The sequence below is a fragment of the Monopterus albus genome, unplaced genomic scaffold, assembly GCF_001952655.1.
Source record: "Monopterus albus unplaced genomic scaffold, M_albus_1.0 scaffold7.1, whole genome shotgun sequence".
Classification (NCBI taxonomy): Eukaryota; Metazoa; Chordata; class Actinopteri; order Synbranchiformes; family Synbranchidae; genus Monopterus; species Monopterus albus.
Window position 1 is genome coordinate 3,448,233 of NW_018127887.1, and position 14,048 is coordinate 3,462,280.

At 39.2% G+C, this 14,048-nt stretch overlaps 2 protein-coding genes across 2 annotated transcripts in view; both read left to right on the forward strand.

The window, feature by feature from the left end:
- si:dkey-82f1.1 (DENN domain-containing protein 2A) overlaps window positions 1-6,462 on the forward strand; it is a 30,740-nt gene extending 24,278 nt beyond the window's left edge. The window contains exons 12-20 of the mRNA XM_020624242.1: window positions 49-126; window positions 977-1,117; window positions 1,201-1,349; window positions 3,108-3,285; window positions 3,396-3,437; window positions 3,609-3,714; window positions 4,836-5,114; window positions 5,553-5,639; window positions 5,749-6,462. Of these exons, the coding sequence (XP_020479898.1) occupies window positions 49-126; window positions 977-1,117; window positions 1,201-1,349; window positions 3,108-3,285; window positions 3,396-3,437; window positions 3,609-3,714; window positions 4,836-5,114; window positions 5,553-5,639; window positions 5,749-5,780 (1,092 nt within the window). The 3' untranslated portion in view covers window positions 5,781-6,462. The remainder of the gene's footprint in view (window positions 1-48; window positions 127-976; window positions 1,118-1,200; window positions 1,350-3,107; window positions 3,286-3,395; window positions 3,438-3,608; window positions 3,715-4,835; window positions 5,115-5,552; window positions 5,640-5,748) is intronic.
- Window positions 6,463-8,284: 1,822 nt separating this feature from the next.
- The window catches only part of tead4 (TEA domain transcription factor 4), a 34,256-nt gene continuing 28,492 nt past the window's right edge, over window positions 8,285-14,048 (forward strand). The window contains exon 1 of the mRNA XM_020624255.1: window positions 8,285-8,355. The gene's annotated coding sequence lies outside the window, so the exon portion shown is untranslated. The remainder of the gene's footprint in view (window positions 8,356-14,048) is intronic.

The window sequence follows — 14,048 nt, forward strand, 5'->3', positions numbered from 1 at the left end:
TCTTGTAACATCCAAATTTATGTCCTTTTTTTTCTGGCTGCTCTACAGCCTAGTGGCAAAGGCCGAAGGCTCCCAGAGGTCTACTGCATTGTCAGCCGCCTGGGCTGCTTTGATCTCTTCTCCAAGGTAGATAGTAACTTAAGCATAAACACAAAAGCACAGAGTTCACATACAAATAAATATAAATGCACATCAAATCAGTTTAAACGCACAGTATTGCATGTGTTACACAAGCACATAGAAACAACTACATCCCCATGAAAGAGTGCAGAGCAGTACAACTGCCAGTGCCCGCAGAGCCCCACCCACCCTCTGGCCCATCCATGCTCCCACAGGGACTTGTAGTCCTGGCTGCAGTACAGGGACACATGTGAACTGCAGCTGATGTAGTTACTGCAGTGGAAAAGGATCCCTGTAATGAGCCTAAGATTTATATGCATGTCTGTGAAGTGTACATATACTGTACATACATGTGGACTTACAAGGGTAAATTTACTGTATCTGGTGTTATAGGAGATGGCAAACTGAGTGATAGCTGCCTCTACATTGGAAGTACTCAGTGCTGATGATCTGTATCAGATCAGCTACACAGAATTTTAACACTATACAGATGTGCACACTGGAGTCTGTAGAGGGGTACACATAATGGGTTCAGGCTGTTAGCTACAGTATTTGATGTATTGATTTTGACAATGTTTGGCCATCCTCACTGAATCATGGTGCAAATTAATGCTTTTGGGGTAATAATAGCCAGAGTGGTTGACCAAAATGTTAGTCTCCCAAAAGACTCTCCATGCCTTTATACTGAGTTACCTCCCCTTTTGATTAATTTATGATGGCACCTGAATCAGATACCAATTTATCTGTGGGTTTACAGGAGGAGGAGAGTGTATCTAACCTATCTACAGTGTGGTCATATAAATACTTGCTATTGCCAGTGGTCAAATTACAGAGCATCCTCCTATCCCTTTCCCAGATCCTGGATGAAGTTGAAAAGAGAAGGGCTATCTCTCCTGCCCTGGTGCAGCCTTTTATGAGAGGCATCATGGAAGCACCCTTCCCTGCTCCAGGAAGGACCATCACTGTCAAAAACTTCCTACCAGGTTCTGGGACAGAGGTAAAATAATGGTGCTTTCACTATACTTTAATCTTTATTGTTGTGTTCATGCTGCTTTCACTTTCCCTCTGTTTTTCCTACAGGTGATAGAGTTGTGCAGGCCATCAGATTCCCGTCTGGAACATGTGGACTTTGAATGTCTCTTCTCTTCCTTGAGTCTACGTCTGCTTCTGCGAGTGTTTGCCTCTCTACTGCTGGAGCGCAGGGTCATCTTCACTGCTGACAAACTCAGGTTAGCTCCAGCCATGTGTTGTCTCAGTGCATGGTGGGTAGTCTGCTTCAAAACCCAAACATCATATGTTCAGTTTTTGGCACAAGCAGAAAGTGTCATGCGGTATTTTAGTCAGTCCCTCTAATGAATCCATTGTGATCAGATCAATGATGATTATGATGCTGAAACAACCAAGAGAAAAGAGTTTAAAATGTTGTGATAGGGATACTTCAAACTGACAATCATTCTGAGGAAAAGAAGATCCCAGCCAAGTGTGAGAGGAAGGAATGCTGTTGTGTTATCCAGGAGACTATACAACACAACAGCATTCCTTCCTCCCACACTTGGTTGGGATCTTCTTTGCCTCAGAATGATTGTCAGCTTGAGGTATCTCTGGAAAACTGTCATGGATGCCAGACAGAAGCAGTTAGGCTTTAGATTATGACTCCAGAGCAAACACATATGCAAAAAGATGTCACCACAATCACAAAATTCACTTGAAACCTTTAGCTCTTAAGTTATTATGACCGTGACCAGGATCACAAGGTTGTTTTTTACGCTCGGTACAGCTTTTGTGTCGGAATCAATCATTTGAGCCCTGAGAGTTTAAGCAATATAATATGATACATGGTTCTCTGAGTTACACTTCCACATTTTTGTGTTATCTTTGCTTTTTGCCCATGTACTGTTGTTTAAAATGTAGCATTATAAACATTTCTAACCAACGCTCATAAGCAGCTCAAGAGTCATTGCACATTCTCTACCACGATGTGGAAACTTGGCCTCATCAATCAATTCTTTAATAAATTAACTGTGAGCAGATGCACATGTGGCAAGAAACTAAGTTTACAGTGTGGGCTGCATGTGTTTGCTGCTCCCCTGTAGCTTTTATAAGAATTACATCTTACGCCCCCCAAGAAATGCTTTTGAACATTCCTCTTAGGGTAACAACAGGTTTTCTGGAGCAACAGAAGTGAACTTTGATGAACAGTTTCTCAGATCTATTATGTTCCAAATTAAAGAATGAGTAGCAGCAGAGGTTATTTATGGAGGAGTTATTTAGCACCATCTTGTGGTAGAGATGTGATTTATTCTAGACTCCTAACTGAACCCACAGGACTTCCAGTACGCTGTTATTAAGGGTTTTGCCTTCTTTATTCATATTGGAAGTTTTTTGTAGCATATTTTCCACTTTTTTTTAGTATTAAAGTGACACTGAATTTGTATCAGATTATAACTGTAAGTATACTGTTCAACAAATATTATTAGGAATATATGAAAGGCTCTCCTGCTGTATTGACAGAGAACCTAGCAGCAACAGAATCTTGATATGTAAGATTTGACAAAATTTTTAGGCTCAGTGAGCATCATCAGTTTTTCATTTCTTCTCTCTGTCAAAAGTCCAAATGTTGTACTTTGCATGTTGTGTTTCTCAAAGAAATATTTCTGACTTGAATCTTGGTAGCCCTGCTAACATCAGATCACTCTTGTTTCTCTGTCCATCTCAAACATTGACCCATGACACTTATAGCAGGACAGTTGGAGCTAATAACATCAACCACGACTTCATTCCAGTAATTATTGCAATTTAGTGCAGCAGCTAATATTGGTATTTGTCATACCTCTGTTTTTGAACATATTTGCTGTAAAACCGTCCTTTAAATCTGTGCAGTTTTTCACTTTCTTTTTTGTTGAAAGATTACTTTTCTACCATACAAAATATAAAGTAGTTCTCACTGTTTTTTTAGCATTATCCTTTTTATTGCTCTCTTTCCGCAGCACGTTGTCTCAGTGTTGTCATGCAGTAGTGGCTCTGCTCTACCCCTTCACCTGGCAGCATACATACATCCCAGTGCTCCCACCCTCCATGATGGATATCGTTTGCACCCCCACACCCTTCATAGTCGGCCTCCTCTCCAGCTCTCTGCCACGACTCAAGGAGCTGCCCATAGAGGAAGTAAGGGTATTTTTGTGATATACTGATTTGATGCCCATGACTCTGGCATTTTCCTCTTGTGAACAATAGCTCCAGGAAATGACGCCACTCTCCCTCTGCTCTTCTCTCAGGTCCTGGTGGTCGACCTTGGCAACAGTCGCTTCCTAAGACAGGTAGAAAAAATAGTAGCATACAAATAACAGTGAAACTCTGACTGAAGTCACTGGAATGTTCTCATTCTTTAACTCTGTGACACAGATAGTGGCTCTACCAGATGTTATATAATAAAATGTTAATTCTGCAGGACATTCACTGTATTTATATCTGTGTTTTTGCCTCAACAGCTAGATGATGAGGACTCCATTCTTCCTCACAAGCTGCAGGCAGCTCTCGAGCATGTTCTGGACAAGAGGAGGGAGCTGGCCTGTGACAAGGCAGATCTACCCAATGGTGACTCAGCCAGCAACATTATTGTTTTTGTGTAGATGCATGTATACAGTATACTAATGTTTTTATTTGAAATACCAAATATACCAAAGACAGTGTTATAAAATGATCAATTGGAACATTTCCAGAATACATGTCATTACATTTTTAAAAGTAGCATTCATTTTAATTCCGGGGTGCTCAAATCAATGGCAAAAATACTATTTTTTATAATTTAACCTTTTCATCATCCCTGACATCCCAATGTCAGCTGCCAGCTGTATTCACTAAAAATACATTTGGGACATTTGAGACACGTGACTTATTAGTTTTGTGTTACATTAAAGCATTTTTCCATGAGAACTTTGGGCTTTCCTGGTCAATGTTATTATTTTCCAGGACTTTTGTACATCACTGGATAGCTACATTCAAGTATCCAAATATTTTTAGGATTGATAAGCATCTTTAACAGTGATGTCATCTACGATTGTATCAAAGAGTGATGAAATGAGATAGAAATGTAACTTTTCCTGCTATGTCACACACCAAAAATAATGTCTCAGTACACCATAATGCAACATGTCATTGCACAGTTGTAATCAGTAGAGGTCAGTGCAACACTACATTTATGCCATAAAAGAGTTTCATTACTCTTGGTACCACTCAGTGCCCAGACTCATGGGAATTAGTGAGGTGTTTGTGTTTATATTTACTGTTTAACGTTAATTTAATAAAGTAGGCATGAAGTGTATCATATTTAACATAATCCATATGGAGCTCCTTCCCCATACAGATGATGTACAGTAGCACAGTGATAATCTGTTTAATTAGATTACTTGTTGTAGACATGTCTTGCAATGCTGAAAGTATCTCATAGCTGTGCAGCAGAAAATATTTACAATGTGTGAACAGTGACACAGTATGCACTGTAAGAGAGGGAGTAGCCTATACTTTCATCAGTTTATTTTTCAAAACCGTGTGTAGGGAGTTTGATATTAAATGTCTCTCAGCCTGACATAGGTATGTAATGGCCATTCTGTAGACTACAGTAGGACATGAAAAATCATGTGATTAAAATGTTTTCTCTTTCATTTCTTTTCACTCCTTTGTTTTCCTGCCTCTCTTTTGGAAACCTCCTTCGCCAGAATCCAGTTCCCTCAGCACAGTGGTGTCTGAGGCCTTTGTGCGTTTCTTTGTGGAGATGGTCGGTCACTATTCCCTTTTCATGGGTGGAACAGAGAGGGACAGCGAGTCTGTCTCCTCCCCCACCTTGCCCAGCCCTTCCTCTTCCTCCTTTCAGCGTGAAGCCTTTCGCAAAGCGGTGACTTCGAAGAGCTTGAGAAGGTTTCTGGAGGTGTTCATGGAGACCCAGATGTTCACCAGCTTCATCCAGGAGAGGGAGCTGCGTAGGCAGGGCCTCAGAGGTACAGTACAGTTTGGAACCATTAAAGTAAATGTACTGGTTGGAAACCCACACCCTGTTTTTTTTTTCTTCTTCTAATACAGTTCTGTTGACATTAAATGTGTGTTTTTGGGCAACAACTGTGACTGTTTATCTAGATAGTTTGTTGAATGTTTTCCTACAGGCCCGAAAGAGATGTTACATCAGTAACAATATGTTGTAATGGACTGTATTTTTCTTTATGTAACATATTTGAAATGATGAAGTTATAGTTGACAAGACAACCTCCACTCAACCTACTCAATGTTAGATGTTGCTCATATATCAACATTGTGAAAATGGTTTCATTTATGTGAAATTCTGCATTTTTTAAACTAAAATTTGTTTTTTACAGAGTGCAGGTGTGTTTTTAATATATTTGACATGAAATATTTAACTACTTTTTTTTTTCCTTTTCCAGGTCTGTTTGAGGTGAGAGCACAAGAGTATCTGGACTCGCTGCCTGGAAGCGAGCAACGAGGAGTCAACAAGTTCCTCAAGGGCCTAGGTGAGATTTACTGTACATCTTCAGTCAATCAGTCAAGTTGATTACAGTTAATACAATGTTGTATGTTAAGTTTTTAAAATTGATTTATGCCTGTTTTTTTTTTTTTTAGGAAACAAGATGAAATTTCTTTCTAAGAAATAATGTTAGGAGTCAGGACATCATTGGTGAAAGTAGAAAAACCAGTCATGAAGAGGTGTGCACTCCCTGGAAAATGTAGAGATGATGTGGCTGTGGCTCAGAACAAAGGAAGACTCTTGAAGTGAACTGGACTCATGGTGTTAACATGAGGAAATCTGGGCAAAGTTAGAGTTTAGCTCCCAGCTTTATAAGCCAGTCATTCCATTAGTGTTGTGAAAGGGTTACTCAGCTTGGACCAAAAGTGCCTTCCAACATGATAAAACAATGTCTACCAGCGTCTAGTTTAACAGTTTCCAAGGTTTCGATGTTTTACTGATAATAATCAGTGTGTGACTTTTTAGCACAGCACAGTGTAAATGTATTTAGGAGCAGTGTTCTCCCCTTTTTCAGTCACTGATTTCACCTATAAACCTGTTAGGAGGAGCGTCACTGAATCTGCAATTTTGTACAGTGCAACACTTGTTATACATTCCAAGTATTTTCTATAGAAACGTTTATAAATGCAATAGTACAACTTCTTCTTCAATAGGAGGCTTTTAATTTATATTATTTTTAGATAAACAATCTCTTTTTTAAGAAATCTCCGATAGTTTCTAAAAGGCTTTGTTTAACAGAGTCTAGTCCAGACTGTTTGTTGACCAGTCTGGGTTGTTGGGTATGTGTACCACTGTTTTAAGTAAACAAATGTTTACACATCTCTGTCTTGGGTTTCAGTAGAGGATGTGGATAGATTTGTTGTTGAAAAATGATGTGTATCTTAGGCCAATCAGTATCAGTGTGTTTCAAAAAGTATTGAGTGAGAATGCACGGAAACTTTATTAATGAAGTGATTTGAATTAGACAAATGTCTCATTACTTTTCACACAGTACAACACATCCCTGTAATTTGTCATCAGAACTTTTGCTTGCTGATGAGCTACAGTACTTCTTGTAGTACCATTGTGATAGAACTATTAAAATGTTTATCTGTGACATACGCAACACACACAAGTAGAGAAGACTCATAAATCTAGTGAACTGACTCAGTAATGTGCTAACATTAGCTGCTGTAGCATTGCTACCACAGGTCAAGTAGGGCTGCAGCAACAAAAGCTCTTAGTGTGCTGGTCTGAACATGGGTGTGTCTCAAAGTGGAAAAATGTGTGATTTCTTTTTTACAAAGTTGCACAAAGTTGTCTCTCTTTAATGTATCATTTTGAATTTACAATGTCGTGACACATTATGCTAACAAATGTATGTGTGCAAGGTAGCGCTCGGATTGTAGAAACAGAATGACCAGAATCCGAGCCTCCAAATTGAGATCAATGTGGCATAGAGTTACATAGCTACTTACTTTTTGAAAATAAATAAAAATAATAAAAATAACAACCCAACTGGTTATTTTATTAGCCAGATCGTAACTACTGTATAGTAAAATTCCAGGACACATTACCAGTGTAAAAATATCTCATGATGTGTCACTCTTCGAAGCCAGTCTTGCCAGTAAACCAGCACCATGTAATACCCATAATACCCACTAGAAGACTCTGTTACCCAGTTCATGTTAACGTGCACATGTTGCCTCACAGAGACCAAAGTTCAGAGTCACATCTGAGACAATTAGGCCTCCAAACCTCTAATGAGTTGCACAACACACCCAAGTCCAGCTGAGTTATTGCTTGTTTACTTTTGTGAGAATATAAGCAAATAATAGGTGACAAAGGGAACAGGAATGTCATATCAAAAGGTATGGAAAACCCTTAAATTACATTCTAATACATATCATTCTGTGGTGTAGGAGATGAACAAATATTAAATATATTATGACATGAAACATTAAAGATACTGATCGTAACATTACGCTAACATGTTCAATATTAGAGCACCTGGTGGGGTAAAGTGAGTGAACCCACTGTTTGTTCAACATGACACAACAAAGTCTTTAGCTCCAATTTAGTTAGTTATTTAGGAACTTTATTGACCAAATAGTGGAAAATTGCCAGAGCAATAAAAACAATGCAAGGCAACTCATATGCACAACGTTGTATGACAGGATTTAATACGAAACAAAACAAACAAAAAACAAATATAGTAAATAATTAAAAGGGACAAGGGTTGAGTTTTGTGAAATCATGGGACCCAATAAACACTGCACCTGTTAATAATTTTAAATAAGTTCTCCCTCTTAAGGCAGTAACATCTTTCCCGAGGCTTGTATGTTTTTTTAAAAATTCTTTATGAGATTTCCCCCTCATCACCCTTTCTTTGGCTTTCCCTTCCTTCTCGGAGCCCTCCTCCCCCTCGTCATTACGCATTGACCGGTCGGACCTGCCTCCCACCCTCCTCCCCTCCCCTCCCTCTCTCCCTTGGTCTTTTTCTCAGGCTTTTTCCAGGCTTCATGTCATACCACAGCTAATTCCTGAAATTCCTGCCCTCCTGTCGCTTCAAACAAACGGCTTCAGGAAGAAGACGAAGCAGCAGAAAACAAACAAAGGGGGGAAGCCTTACTGAGTCACTCTTCATAAATAATAAATAAACAGAATAAAACAGAGGTTGCTCTACCTGTCCGCCTGCCTCACTGCTGCTGGAGTCTCACCAGGTAAGCTCCTCTAAGTGTTTTGTAAATTCCACTCCAGTGTTGCGCTCTTGTTCACGTTTTAACTGTGACTTGTGCCGGAGCGTAACTTTCGGGCGGTTGAATAATGCGGAGGTATTGTCAGTATTTCTCTGAATCCTTCTCGCTCCCTGTCGGAGATGGCATTCCTCAAATATCTCACATTTCAAAGCTCAAATTCCAACTTTTTTTCTTTAATTCCAGTAGCTGAGCGTGTGTGGTTTGACTTCCTGTGCATGAGCCGGAACTTTTCCTCTGTTTCTGAAGGAATAACGTCATCATCGGCCAGTCGAACATTAGCGCCTGTCCGGGTGGTTTTACACCGGGAGACCGAGATCATTTAGTCTGTGTGTTCATTAACTCGCCTGTTTTCTTGTCTCCTCTTATGTCAACAAGCGTGACAGTCACTGTTACTGTAATATTTATCAGACTGTGGCGTGATTTAATTGTCTTTTCGATCATGAATTTAATGAGTCATGATATCATCGGAGTGGAAGAAATATCTACCTTAGCAAAAGTGAAAATACCACACTTTGTAAATGCTCAAAAAAGCAAACAAAGCCAAAACAAACAAACAAAAAAACTAGGCTATAGAATACAGTGGTGGAAGAAGTATTCAGATTTTTCACTTATGTGAACATAGTAATGCCACAGTATAAAATGTGTAATTACTATTGTTATTGTAGTATTTTAATATTGTAGTTGGCTGAGGTGGAGCCAACTTTTTCGTTTTATTTAGGCTAATATTTCATGTTATTAAAATCTTTAAAGTACCTAATGACTACAGCTGTCAGAAAAAAAATGTAGTGCTGTAAAAAAAATCATATTTACCTCTGAAGTATAAAAAGCAGCAGGTAGGAGAGTGCAAAAAAGTAAAATACTCAAGTAATGTAGTGTACCTCAAGTACAATACTTTAGTAAGTGTACTTTGCACCACTGAGTATATACTGTACATATCATTAGAGCAATGTACTTAAAGTATCAAAGGTTAGGCTACTCCCTATTCTAGAATGATCTCCACTATGCAGTGTTTTATTCTTGTAGCTGGGATGGGGTTCAAATGGATAGCTTTAAATGGATAAACATCATATAGTTCATAAACATTACATGGTTTGTCTTTAAAATCTTAATTTGCAAAAATAAATAAAAAAATAGCTAGCTGTCAGATAAATAAACAACTAAATGGTAAACAGTGTAATATTTCCCTCCTAAATGTAATGGAGTATAAGTATAAAGAAGAGAAAATGGAAATACTGTAGCATACAAGGATATGAAAATTGTACCCTTCTTCCTAACCCTATCCCAGTCTGTGCTATTGCTGCAGCCTACATAGACTTACAGTTTTGTATATGATGGATTTTAATGTTTTTATTACTGTGGTAGCACTGATGTTGCTGTTAAATGGTTCCCTGACCTGTTAGATTACACTTCTGTTAACTGTGCTGTTTGTGCTGAATGTAATCATCTAATAACTATCTCCTATGTGTTCACCTGTATCTGCTAATTGTTTTTATTAATAATGATGTAGTGTGTAGCCTTACATTAATTTAGCAGTTACTTTTGTCCAACACACTGCAACATAAGTGCATTCAGACTCCATAGGAGACAGAGCTAGATATAATAATAAATATAAGAGTATCCCTCACAAACAATAAAAACTGTGTTCAAGGTTTCAGCACAAATGCTTAGAGCTTTTTTTGGAAATGCAACATTCATTTTTTAATTTAAGTTTTATTTTACCAGGAAGTCCCATTGAGATCAATGTATCTTTTACAAGCGAGATCTGGACAAGATGGCAGTCATACAAATTACAACATATTAAAATTCAACATACAGCACAATATAAAAAAACACATTCCCAAGATAAAAACAATGGACTCTCAAGAAAAACAGCTACATGTCTGCTCCACCACATTCTTTATGGTGTCCTTAAGTTCTACAGTAGATACTGTATGAATGTGTCTAACCTTAGAGCTTTCGGCAAGTTATTCCAACCAAGGTGCATAGTAGGAGAATGCAGTTTTCCCCAGATATGTCAAACTTTGAGGTACATTAAAAAGTACTTATCTGGAGGAGCATAGCTGGTGACCACTAAAGCTAATGTACTGTAAGTGCACTCACTGAAGTACTTCTGTTGGCATATACTAACAGGTGTTTGACCAGCCCATTAATACCAATAAAGTTAGGTTAAATAACAGAAAGCCCTCTTTGTATAATGTATTACAGTTCAACAGCTGCACAAACTACATTTTCCAAGGTATTCATACAGTTGAATCAACACCTCCCTAAAACCGTTTCAACAAAAACAGAACACTACAGTATCACTATTACATTAGACTGCATTAAATAATTAGACGGCAAGAATTTTAGCTTGGTGTACCTAATAAACTGGCAACTGAGTGTACATTTCAGTAGGTTCTCTGCGTACAACAGCAGAGCTGAAGATGCAGTGTGTGAGTAGATCTTTTCATTGGGTTTGAACTAACACAGGACTTGCCATGCATGTGTGTATGTGTTGCAGCGTCCCACAGTGCAGCCGAGAGGAGTGTTGTTTTCCAGAGCGGCAACAGGTGGAATGGAGCAGGATGACAGTGTGTGTGTGTGTGTGTGTGTGTGTCTGTGGAGGGGGGTGTTGGTGTTAAAAACACACCTGTCAAAGCCTCCTCTGAAGTGTCTGACAGCCAGGGGAGTTTGGGTTTTTTCCAGGCAGTGGCCCTTTAGTTTTCAAGGTTCTGGGTTCACCATTGTCTCAGACAAGTGGATTATATTGCAATGTGAGCTCTAAGGTTGTTTTGTTTGCGCTGCAGTAGCATTTGTGTGTCTATATGTGGCAGTTGATGTGTGTGTGGGTGAGTGGATGTGACTGGGCCTAGAGGTAGATGTGTTGGTGTGGGTGAATGAGTGGAGCAAGTAAGAAAAGAGGTAAAAAGTATGAGAAGGTATGTGAGCAGGCACGGAGATGTGTGTGGTTCAGCCTTGTTTGAGAGTGTGTTGTGTGTGCATGTTGAGCTGCCCTGAGACCGGTCCTCTCCAAAGCGGAGGAGTTATTTTTCTTTTTTTTTTTGCTGTGCTCATCCCACATAGCAATCATTCCTCCTCCACTCAAATGAGAGAAAGAAATAATTCCCTTGTAGAACAAAGATGTTCTGCAACCCCCTTCCTCTCCTTTTCTACCAGCAGCTCTCTGCACCCACACCTGCAATGTGTGTGACTTTGTTGTTCATTGATTCCAGCCAGTCTGATGGGTCTTTCTGTTTGGATTATCTGGGACTGATCTGATAGACCTTCTGTCCTCTTTGGGTCTTTAGGTGGTGACATCTAAAGAGGTCAGAGGGTCAACACACGGTAGTCTTGACCCTCTGCTCTCTTACATATTGGTTGATAAGGACTTGGAGCTGTGTTTGTGTGTGTAACAAATATACAAATTTCAGATTATATCATTGTAGAAGCAGCATTTTTATGTATGTTTGGGCCCTAGTTTTTCTCAGTTTACCCACTGTAACAGTTTTTTGGGCATTTGGGGAGCAGCTGTAAACATAACACCGTCATACTGTATTTTCACATTACAAAGTTGATATGGCATACTATTAGCCAACAGTTGTCTATTTACACATTCAGCAGGTACAACTCATGATCAGCATTCATTAGTGATTACTCTGTGTCTTAGGGCTGCGAAATTAATCTAATTTTATTTTCAATTATGATTCTGGCTTCCAGCAATCATGAGAACAATATTGTAGATAAAATGATTATTGTGCTGTTTTCTGTTTCATAATGATGCTTTCATTTTGTCTTGCATTATAAATCCAGCGCCCGTTTTCCTTTTGTCCCTGCCTGATCGCCCAAACTCCTTCTCAGCCAGGCTGCGTCAGTGAGGGTCCTCATAGCTACAGTGACACGTGTAGGACTTGGAGGGTCCCGCTGGTGCAGCCTGGTGGGACTCGGTGCCAAAGAACGTGCTCTCACCAAAACCCGACAAACCAAACTCATTCTCTCACTGAGTCAATCGCCTAACCCGATCCTATACTGCTGCCTTATTTTCAGACTGTTTAATGCCTTTACATTCTCGACCTGATTAGTTGAGGTTGTGACCACTTTAGTCACACACTTGTCTACACCCACACACACCAAAGCTTGCTCAGACATACATACTGTACACTACATATGTGGGAGCACAAGTAGCGTGGTTTTCCAAAGTTTTTGTGAACCACTGACAAATAAAACCTTAACAAAAGTTTCTATTTTTCAGAAGAATATTGATGAATTAGAGCAGTAACAGTCAGTCAATAAATCAGGTAGTTGATCAACAGAAAATGAATTGGGAAATGTTTTGATAATCAATCATTTTAATCTAAAAAATGCCAAATATTTAATGGTTTCAGGTTTTCAAAAGTGAGAATTAGCTATTTTCCTGGTCTTACATTATAGTTACCTGAACCTCGTTGGTTTAGGACCATTGATAAGATAAAAAGAAACATTTGACAACAACATCTTGGGCTCTATGAAATTCTGACAACCATTTTTCACTGTAATGACAATAATCATTAGTTCCCTGGAACCAACAAACAAATGCTGGTGACTTTATAGGAAAAGTCAGCAGAGCAACAAATATAGTAGGGTACTTTGCATGGGAACCCTGAATGTCTATACAAAGGTTCACAGCGGCCCATCAATAATTGTTGAAATATTTTCATAGAGTCACACTGGAGCCTGGCTGCTCACTCACCTGACTGGAACTGTTCCAGGGTAAAGGTGAAAAGAAGCTGCTTCTTGTGGTTTTGCATCTGTTTTGGTGTAAACAAAGAGTGTGTCAGTGTGTGACTGTAAGGAAGGGGAGGATTGTTTGACTGCTACAGTTGGTGTGTGTGCGCTGATGTCTTTCAGCCTTGCATATGAAGTGACTTGGATGAATTCTGCGAGTATGTGTATGCACTGTTTATGTGTGGACCCCTCTTTGTTCAAGTGCACTTTTATCTCTTATCAGTTGTCACTGTTAAAGGGTGGGGGGCGGCCGAGGGGGTTACGTGTCTCCCCTGACCACAGCACCAAGTGGGGGATTATCCCGTTGAGCAGATCCCAGGAAGAGGGGCCTCCCTGGGGGTAAATCGGGGAATGGGCTGTACGGGTGAGGGGGGCTGTTCTGAGGCATGGCTTAGGTTAGTTGACACTTTGACTGAGGCTCTGAGCAGCCCCTGAGCTGGAGTTGTACTGAGCTTTAATATCTGTTCAGAATAATTGTAATATTAAATGATTATTTAAATTGGGAAAAATCAGTAACCAAACAGTAGAAATGTCAAATTTGCGTTGTGTTTTGTGATTTTATATAGTAATAATTATTGCGATTTTAGCAAAGCCACTGCTTCACTGTTAAGTTGCTGGTCAGCTCATAATCATATGGCTTAATGGAGTGTGCAGTAGAAACAACTGCATATGATTTTAAACTAATTTTAGTTTTTATATTAGTGATTTCAGAAAAGTCATATTTAGACTAGGTCTTCTTCCTTTTTTTGCAAATTAGCATCATGAGGAAAGCTAGTGTTACATGTTCTCATATAATTTTATCAAAACATGATTTAGTTCTTTGCTTTCATTCTCTCATTGAATTATGTTTATGTGTTCGGTCATTTTTTGAGTTTTGAAAGAACTATGATATGGATGTAAAGGCACTCACTGTTTTA